This window comes from Cheilinus undulatus, linkage group 4 (genome assembly GCF_018320785.1).
Source record: "Cheilinus undulatus linkage group 4, ASM1832078v1, whole genome shotgun sequence".
NCBI classification, from domain to species: Eukaryota; Metazoa; Chordata; class Actinopteri; order Labriformes; family Labridae; genus Cheilinus; species Cheilinus undulatus.
Window position 1 is genome coordinate 6,739,868 of NC_054868.1, and position 10,751 is coordinate 6,750,618.

Sequence of the window (10,751 nt, forward strand, 5' to 3'; positions counted from 1 at the left end):
CATTCTAAAATCACATTATTTCTGCAAACTCCTGCAGTGTGTTTTCTCTGCCCTCTGATAAACAGTGATATTTATTTGAGCGGAAGATGAAAGGAGGTTTGTCCCTCTCTGTCCTTCACTCCGTGCGTAACGCGGCACTTTTACACACAGCCAGGATGTCAGTGCCGTTTTGTTTCACTGTTTCATTCACTGTGCCAGCCAAGTTTGTACGAGGAGGGACTGACTTTTCATTCATTCTATGTCAAATATGATCAACAAGAGTTATAATGCACAGCTGAGGCTTGCGGTGAGAGGAGTTAACTCTCTCCAGAGCACACAGACTGGCTCACCTGTTTGTGTTCCAGACTGTTCAGAGGAGTCATTTAGCTGGTTGATCTGGAGCATTTATAAGATGTATGTCTGAGGTCACAGGAGACTGTGTCGGTAAATATTTCACTAAAGTCCCAGCTGTGTGAGTTTCGCTCCAACGAGCGCACATAGTGGTGGTGGTGCCGATTTTTAAGCAGACAGAGGAACAAAAACGTCCTCCTCTCCAACACCACCTGATGTTTGATATCTCCTCATATCTGTCTGTATCAGTGCTTGTGTTTTTGCCTCTTTTTTTTAGCCTGGTAGAGAGGGAGACAGGCAACAGGCAGCCCGACATGTCCACATGAGCGCAAATGCGCTACTTAACTATCCCCAGCAATGTCACGCTGTGAAATGATGTTGCGGGTGTGGAGGCTTGCTTTGATTCGCTACAAGTTCGAAATGTAAATATTTTGTGTGAATAACTTTCATGAAAAAAATTGCGTATAGAGTGTAAGGACCTTAGGTTTATAAACTTATAAACTAGAGTTAATATTTTGTAGACTCTTAAATTTAATCACCCTAAGACCCCCTGAGTCTCCCCCATGGCAGAATGGTTTGACCCACACTGGCACATGCCTGTCAATCACTGTATTCACAACCTCTTCATTCATAAAAAGGTTCATGACTTATTTTTTGTGAATAAATGCTGATCTATTACTAAGTTTATGATTTCAGTTTGAGAAGAGATCTTTATTATGATCTCAAAAAGGGGCACTAAGCTGTCTTTTTTATTATTAGTTAATTATTTACAGGTTTTTAGTTCTCTCTAGTTCTATGTTTTTATTTCCAAATTATTCCAGAGCGACCGCTGCAGCCGAGCAGAGTTTTGCACACTTCTGGGTTTAAAGCCTTTCCAGTCACTGTTTTCAATAGCTACAATAATTTGAATCCCCACATTTAGAGATGAGAAGATGTGCCATGCATTTAGTCATGCATTTTTAACATTTAAAATGTATTAAAAAAAATCTAATATTTGTAATTTTAAAGTGTTTATCAGTTACAAATTTTGATAAATCAGACAGCTGTCACAGCACTCTTTAATGTCTTTCTTTTTGGCCAAAAAACATTGCGCTGTTTAGGGGTACTTGGCTGAAAAAATACTCCACAGAGGGTACATGACTGAAAAAAAATTAAGAAGCACTGATTTAGTGTATACATGAGTGGGGTCAATTTAAACATTTTATTTTGTATTTTATTTTCTTTTATATTGTGCATTGTTGGAATGGCAGTGCTTAATAAATACTTATATAATTTTGTAAGAGATTTATTCTTTGAAGCATTAATATTAGTTTATGCAATTACAATTGATTTTAGTGAGGTTAGTACACAGTCATACATGCAATGGTACTAATTATTGGCATAATAATTTCTTTTGGTGTTTCGGTTTTTCGGTTTTTGGCCTTGGTTTCCTCATTTTTGGTTTTTGGTTTCGGCCAAGAGTTTTCATTTCGGTGCATCCCTAGTTTTTGAGCCAGGTTGTAAACCAGTTTATTTCTAGTTTAAAAAAGGATTTTTTAACTTGAGTTGTGTACGTGATTTCTGGTGTTTCTGCAGCCAGCCTCATATGGACACTCGCCGTATTACAATTTTTTGCACTTCTGTGTTGGCGCTATCAGTCAAATCATAGGGGGAGGGTGGAGGAGCACTGTGCCACACAAATAACCATCTGTTTAAAAAACAGCATGCCGTGCCACACACAGCGTGTTGTCTGTGCTTACACCATGGGCATATATGGATATAGACTGATTCAAAGGAAGCCTCGAGGCAGATCATTTCCCTCCTGGAACTTTCATTTTCTCAAACGACTGAATGAAAAGCTTTAAGAGGCAAGCACTCTGCACCCTGGTGAGATCCTGGTCTGAACTGTTTCTATTCTAATGTGACATTTTGTGTGGTACACATACAACATACCACTGGATCATTTGGTTATGGTTTACTGGTATAAAGAAAAGGATACTGCCCACTCCTACCCCAGAGTAAAATTAATATAGTAGTCTCTTACCATTTCTCTGATGGACATAGACATCCCTTCAATGTTAAAGGTGGACTGATGCTTTGAGTGCTCTTCATCTTTCCGTCTTCTTCACTGTCACTGTGGTCCAAATCTTTGTCCATTTTGAATTTACTTAAAAGGCCTGCCATCTGGTTTGGAAACAGAAAGAGGAAATTTGAGTGGTAAAGCTGTTTTCAAAATGAATCAAGGAGACTTAGAAAACACCGGGCAATTTAACAGTATTCAAAAGCTGAAAATGTTGGGGGAAAATCTCTCCCAGACTTTGTCAGTAAATAAAATCTTGTCTCTAAATGCAGTTGCACTGAGTTCATGTATCTATATCATATAAAACTGGACTTCATCAGTCATTTCACAGACAGAAGTCGCCTCTTATCTCTAAGGGTAGTTAACTATCAGGCAGAGGTAGGCAGTGGTCTGGGGGGCATAAACACCAGGGCCTCAGATCATATGCAACTGAGCTTCAAATGTGAAGTAAACATTATTTTAATAATTAAATCAATATTTTGAATAACATGCATTGTGTTGTAGCGAACATGCGGCACAACCAAAGATGCCGACAGCTCAAAATTCCAGTTATGGTGGTGGATAAATAAAAGAATCAAAAGAGATTGATATGTAGCAGCGACAGCTCAGTTTGAGCCCCATCATCAGGATGTTTGGCTCTGACACTGTAAGATCAGCCACATAACTAAGAAAACATCACCCACTCATTTAAGGTTTGACTCACAGCACAGGTTAAACATGTTCTTTATTTTCCAAATTAGATTTATGTTATAGCCGCAACATTAAGTAAGAGTGTTGCCTTGCAGTATGTCTCTGTCAGGGTTTCACACAAGCAGAGTGCAGGAATAGAGTGGCACAGTTTAATTTTAGCCCATATAAATTTTTGTTATAAAGGCTTAAACAACTAAACTTAGCACAAAAAGTTTGAAGAGATGTGTTTGGTAGGTTATTTCTTTGTTGTAACAATGCCAATACTGTCAGCAAGCCTGTTTATTTCCCTTTTAAATGGTGCCACATTTTTAAGGAGCATGCATGTGTGGGATGAACAGCAGAGCTGAGTATGTGTGTTGTGCCCTTAAAACATTTGCAAAGTCAGTGCGTAGTGAACAGGTTTATTTAAAAAAATGCAATATCATAATTTTTTTTTTCCCTGTGATTTTATTACCTCCACCAAGGAGGTTATGACATCGGGTGGGTTTGTTCATTTGTCAGTTAGTTAGTCTGTTTGTTAGCAACATAACTCAAAAAGTTATGGACGGATTTTGATTAAATTTTCAGGAAATGTCAGAAATTGCATAAGGAAGAACTGATTAGATTTTACTGTTGAAGTAGTATTGGGAGATAGGGCTAATGGCAGAGGTCTGCACTCTCCAAGTGCTTTTCTAGTTCAAGAAATGAAATCTAACATAAGATATTCCTTTATTAGTCCCACAAGGGGAAACTTCCATATATTCTAAATTCATCTCATACAGAATGAGATATCTAAGTCTTCATGGTTTTAATGTTGATGATTACAGCTTACAGCTAACAAAAAGACACTATCCTCAAAATATAAGAAAATCACAAAACACCATAAAAGAGAGAATTTATAACAGAAATGTTAGCCTTCTGGAAAATGATGTTAATTCATGCACTCAGTAATTGGTTGGAGCTCTTTTTGCATAATTTACTGTATCTATATAACATGGCATGAGGCCAATCACTCTGTGGCACTGCTAGGGTGTCATGAAACCCAGGTTGAACTCCTTGTGAAGCTCCCTTAAGTTCTTAAATCTGCTTAGTGTGATGATCCTCTGAAGGCTGAGCTCATCTATGTTGCTTGTGCTCCTTTTCTAACAACACGTTTACATTAATGTGCTTTAACACAACCTCTGAGAACAGCCGGCCCTTTAAGCTACAACTTTCTGTGGCTTGCCCTCCTTGTGGAAGATGACGCTGACTGTCTTCTGGACATTTGTTAGTCAGCAGTCTTCCCCACGGTTGTGGTTGTGTGAACTGAACCAGAGTGAGAGACTGACGGCTCAGGAAACCTTTAAGAATTGGAATTTTCCACAATATTCTAACGCTTGAAATAGTGGAATTTTGTTTTTATGAGCTCTAAGCTGTAAGCTGTAATCATCAACATTAAAACAATGAAATATTTCACTTTCTATGAGATTAATCTAGAATATATGAAAATTTAACTCTCTGAAGTAAATCACAGCACAAAATTTTATGTTTACTTGATATTCTATTTTTTTTTAAGTTGCATCTATATTCTGGTATTCAAAGACATCTGCCAACAAGACAACAAAAATCAATCAAATATCTTTTTTTGGTTTTGTTTAAAGTATCATGCATGAACCAAATTGTAAGGTAAAGTTGTGTAAAGTTTGATTAAAGCTACTCACAGTTTTGTCTGGTGCAAAGAGGTTTATGCGTGCAGTATGCCAGAACCGGATTCCTTTGTCTTTAACTTCCCTCACTTCCTGGAGCTTGGATGACTTTATTTTGGACTTTTACCTCAAAAAAGAAAAAAGTGAATTACCAGGACAAGGTTAACAAGTGGGGAGAGGAATACTGAGGAATATTACAGGATATGTAGGTGTTAAAAAGGAAGCTATTCTTAATATTTCTCTAGAACCTTTTGTGAGAAAGACTGCTCAAAAATTAAACGTTAAAGAACTTCTCTGTGTAAACCACAAGAAAGAACACTGGTGCCTTTGCAGGTTATTACTTTAGGTTTATGTTTAACCAGCAAGATACTGCGGATGACAGAGGTCCCGTCCTCATGTCAGTGCTTTACATCCTGTTAAACAGCTAGAACTGAAGAGTTATTATATTTTATAGGGATGCTGATATTTTCAGCCCCTTTAAAGCCAATACCCATCCCAGTACTGTATATATGCACACTTTTTTATTGTAAAGAGCAGCCATACAGTAAAGCCTGCTGGCAGACAGTGAGCTCTGTGCACTAGAGCCCTACATAGGACTGTTTTCTTCATCCCGCTCCTGCTGAATTTCCGACCCTTACCACCCACAACCACAACGTGTTTGTGACACTCCCGTCCGCACCTGCAAAACCCTGAGATTTCATGCCCGCACAATAACAGAGATGCACTGATTTTGTGTCTTCTCCCGTCCTGCAGGAGAAAACACGTCATTCTATAGGCTATTAATAAAGATTCATGGGGTTGTTTTTTTCATTTCCTTGTCTTTTGATGCACTGGTCTAGAATAGAGTTCCTATATTGTTGTTTTCATTTAGTTTTTGATGAAATAAAGGCTGTTTCATATTCAATACTCCTCTGTATTTTATTTATTTTTCTACCTTTATGTGATCATGCAGTGATTGAGGTTAAGGTCTCTTTTCTAAGAGAGACCTGAATAGGAAACATTAATGAGAACACAATCAGCAGATAGACAACACTACACAATAAATTGAAATATCACTTTGTTTTATCTAAAACTTTGCACCATCACACGGCACATAAAACTAGACTGCTTTGCATCAAAACACAATTTAATAAATAACATGAAAAATGGCAGTTTTAAAATTATTAGCCAGATGTCGCAGGTATTCTGTTTGAAAAAATAAAAGTAAGAATAAAAACATTTAAATTTAGGCAGCCTATGCTCAGTAACATATCAACACGCCTCTTTACGTAGGACCTAATTAACAAATAGCAACGAGAGTAGGCTGTGAGTGGCTCAAATAACACTAATAAATAACGAAAAAAGTTAACGAATGAACAATGGAGTTAACAAATGAATCACTTGGCCATCATATTGCTGTGGAGGAAGAGAATGTTGCTGACCCATGCATCTCTCTTCCAAGATGTGCCCACAGACACTGAAGGCCGCTCTGAAGGTGCACTGGATGCAGGGATACTGAGGATGAAACGCGCCAGCTTTGAGAAGCGCTCCTTGTTGAACTTCCACTTCTGGGTCTGGGTTATCAGAGAGCTGGGAGTTAAGATATTTAGCCATTTCATCATCAACCCGCTTTAGCGCTGAAGCAAAGGATGCGTCATCTTCCCAGTCTGCGAATCGGTCTGTTCTTTGCTTTTTGGCTGGTGGCTCATCCTCTGCTGTGGCTGGGACCAGGTCAAACAGCATCTTCTGAATAATTTCCTTTGCGCCTTTGGATAGGATTTGATTTATATATAAATATGTATTTATAAAATGGCTCATGCTGTCATTCATTTAGCTATATATATAGATTTTTATTTATTGTTTTTTATCTCTGTCTCTATTTTTTGACTGCATTTCACTTATTCTAGTTTGTAATTGCACTGTGTATTTTCTATTTTTATGTCTGTAATAGGCTGCATACCTTTAACCACGTCCTCTCTTGCATCTGGGGGCAGCATCTGTAGGGGTGGCATTTTAGGAGTCAGGAGCGTCGCAATCCTGTACATCATGTGGAGAGAGAATGCAGATGTGTCACTGGTGCCCATCAGTTCTTCCAGATGCAAGGCACACCGTTGGCAACTTCAGAGAGCGAGGGCTCGTGGGATGCTGCTTGGCAGCGTTCAATGAGTGTCACGGACCACGGCAGTGGAAGTGATGCACTGGGAGTGGAATTGTTGGACTTTAGGTCATTAGTAGCATCCTTGGATAACGTAAGGAACGCAACTGCTGTTTTTAAAGTGTTTGGATTGATCTGCGCAATTCATTCATACTGGTTATTGCTCAGCAGTACTGTGGAGATCTCTTCATGCTGCTGCAGTATGGAATCCTGCATATCACAATTTGAATTCCATCAGGTCTTCATGAATTGCTTGAGAGATTTCCTCAAGCTGTTTTGCAGACCTGAATGTTTGAAAAATTTCACCAGGTTTTTTACATTGGTCAACAGTTCAAACAGCTCAGTAGTTTCAGCCAACACATCTGGTGCAAATGCACTTGACAAGGTGACGTTCAGGATGTGCACGTTGCAGTTCAGCCTGGTGTATCCACGCAGGACAGCGACTATGTTGGCTCCACGGTCAGTGACAAACACAACATGGCCAGACAGAAGTGACGCATCTATTCCAAATTTACAAAGTTTCTGGAACGGCAGGCTCTTGATATTATCCCCTGATTTTGACACACCACTCTCGAAGGGAGCCGCGAATAACACCCTGGAAATGAGGTCAAAGTTGTTGTTTGTATCATGGATGGTGCCGGATATGAATGAAGTTTTATGGTAATTCTCCATTCATATATCTGTTGTGATGGCACATCCATATGTTTCGATGATGGGCTTTATCTCCGCTGCCACTGACGCCTGCAGTGCTCGTGCTCGCCCCTCAACATGTCTGGATACAATGGTTGGATGAGGTAAAACATCTTTTACATCAAATTTGCCGTTAGCGGTGACAATAACAAAGTGTTGCACTATGTCAACAAAGCCTTACCCGGCGACAAAGTCATATGGCCGTATGTCTGGACAGCACACTTCCACACATTTTTCAGTAGTTTCTTTTTTAACGTGTGTAGGGAGAAGTTGTTTATCCTTGAAAAGCAGCTTACTTTGACCGGGGAGAACAGAGCAGGTGTGTTGCCTCAACCGAGAGGTGCCGGATTTGTGTTTGTTGTAGACTAGTATTTTTTCACATTTGTCACAACTAACAAAGTCCATTTCATTTTCATCTTTGTCACAATTGAGAAACTTCTCAAAATGTCAGACTTTCCTTTTTTCTTTTTCTGTTGTAAAGACCTTGTTTGAGCTTGTTTTCTACATCATTTGTTGACTCCATCATCCTGTCACTAGGCTACATCCTGATCCTGCAGTTTTTTTTTGTTGTTGTTTTTTTAGCTGCCCTTTCCCGCCAGCACAGCAAAGTTCAAACCGCCTGATCCAGTGAGATTTGGACCCAATCCCAATGCAGCCCTCAACTGTGCACTAAATTAAAATGTGACCAGTGTTGCCAGATGTATGATAACATGGCTCCTGCACGTCACATTAGCTTAAGAAGCTACACAAATATTTTAGCAGGAAACAGGCAGAAAATTTGGCACATTTAATAGGTTGTTTGTAATGGCTCCTTTTTTGTTATTTTTTCTTTGTGAGTTGGCACAGTTCATTTTAGTACGACACAGAGCCTCGAAAATGGATGGGTGCAAGACGAAACTATAACACCCTGCAAAGGTACTGGACACACTTGCGGCCTTGTGTGTGATGGCTTTTATTCTGAAGGTAGCAAGCAATCAGTGCAAAAATATTTAAGTAATAGATGAACATACACACCTATGAGAAGGAGTAGGCTTCTGTTGGAGTCATCTGTCCACCTCACTGAGGATGAAATCTAATAATAATCTGCAGCTGTGTGCTTTGACAAGCCACAGCAGAAAACTGAAAAAAACAGGAAATGATGGGCAGAGTGCAGGGACCGTCTTCAAATTGCATTTTTTTTTTTGTGTTAATGTTTTAAGTGTTGCTGAGTCATGTTAAGTGTTATGAGACTTTGTTAACCAGCAGATGAAAACATTTTCGTGTGGATGAGAATATCTAGTTAAGTAACAGTAGCTCTTTTCCTGGTTTTATAATATGAGTAGCAACTACAGATTAGCAACGGTGCCTTACCTGCTTAGCCGGTATACTTCTGCTTTTATTTGGTGGTTTCCGTGTTTCTTAACCCTGTCTCTGACATACTGTTCGGGTCAAATTTGACCTTTTTTTTTTTTTTTTTTAACTTTTGACAGCAGTGACACACCCTAAATGACATTATTTTACCCTGAAATAGGATGACTTTTCCTGAAGTGACCAAAAATACACAAAAATGAAAATAGTATAAATTCAATGTTGTACTTTTGTACAGGTGCCTCAAATTGTTGTCCACTAAGGTGTTTTTGGGTTAAATCTGACCCGTATGTATTGAGATGGATTATAGATCTACCAGTGTGGGTCAAATCAAGAAAAAATGTCGGTTTTAGGGAGATTTTGAACTGTGAAACCATACAGGCTATGTTTGTGCATATTTTTTTATGGGACGGTGGTGACTAGTGATGTCGTTTGTGAAGGAACCGGCTCTTTTTGGTGAATGATAAGATCTGGATCCCTTCAAAAAGCCATTTTATATCGTTATTACTACTTCTACTATTTTTATCACGTGTGTTATATGATTGATAAGTGGAGATGATATTATCTCCAAACTTTTTCACCGCAGACACAACATGAATTAGGACTCATGCTTGAAAGTGTAACATTAATGCTTTATATTAGGTGTCTCATACAGCCAAGCCAGTGAGCAGATATTCTCTCACCCACAAGGTGTTTTGAGGAGATAGGCAATTATGAAAAATAAATAAATTATATTTTCACTACTCAAAAAACATGTCATGATATTGCTAGATTTAGCAGGTCAAATGAAGCCAAACTGGTATCAAATGAAGAGCCATTTGAGAGCCAAAGGAGCACCCAATTTGCCCAGGTTCACCCAGGGATGTATGCTGGTCTTTGAAGGGCATGGGGGAATCTGGAAACTGAAATAAAGCACCTACAATAATCTACAAAGGAACAAATCTGAAACTACTGGTTGTTGGGGGGCGTCATTGCATTATAAGGTACCTAAGCATTGGAACACTGATGTTATGATTACCTGTGATATACCAGTGAGGACAGTGTTTATGGGTTGCAGTGGTTTAACATAGTTATATCATAACTTCCAGCAGTTCCACAGTGTTCATGCCATTTTCAAATTAAATGAAATGAGCAGTGTGTAAGGGTTAAAATGCATGGACCCTCCTGTCAACCTGCTTGGATTTTGTGTGCATGAGCCAGAGAGGTGGCAGACTGAGCAGGAGGATAAGGGGGAAGATGGAAAGGAAGGCCAACACTAACCCGCAATATCCACATAGGACGACTGCACCGCTCACCAAAGCGCTGCAGGTTTGGTCTGACCGAAGGCAAGCGACCTCGCCACCTGGAAGCGAGTCTAGAGCGCTGCGCCATGGCACACAGCCCTGATCAGCAGGAAGAGATCACGGGGAGAACTGCGAGTTCACGCAGGAATAGTACTATAAGTCAACAGTGGACTATTTTACCTTTGGAGCTTAATTTATCATCCTTCCCGGTATAAGTCAATGATATTATTGCTTCCGCCTCAAGTGAGTACATTACGAGGTTCAAAGGTTAATGTTTGCTTAAAGGATCTGTGGTTCTAGGCAAAATTCTTTGGCTAAATGTCCTCAAAAGTTAACTTCATCTCGTCAGTGGTGCCGTTGTAAATCTGTGACACACTGACCTCTCAGTAACCCTTTGCTCTTGCTGCAGGATGAGACATAATGTTGATATAGTTTTGATTTACGATCGAGAGTCTGTACATTGTGTTGTATTTTGAAAGAATTGGCTATTCTACGCTTGTGACTTCCTCCTCTAGAGCTCTCTGATCGATGGGTATTGACGCGGTTTGGCAGCG

The 10,751-nt window shown here is 39.4% G+C and overlaps 1 protein-coding gene across 1 annotated transcript in view; it reads right to left on the reverse strand.

Annotated features, from left to right (window-relative positions):
* The window catches only part of LOC121508893 (NACHT, LRR and PYD domains-containing protein 12-like), a 28,540-nt gene extending 19,966 nt beyond the window's left edge, over positions 1-8,574 (reverse strand). Inside the window, exons 1-2 of the mRNA XM_041786023.1 lie at positions 4,759-8,574; positions 2,354-2,493 (exon numbers count right to left, since the gene is read on the reverse strand). Of these exons, the coding sequence (XP_041641957.1) occupies positions 2,354-2,493 (140 nt within the window). The 5' untranslated portion in view covers positions 4,759-8,574. The remainder of the gene's footprint in view (positions 1-2,353; positions 2,494-4,758) is intronic.
* Between the last annotated feature and the right edge of the window lie 2,177 nt (positions 8,575-10,751).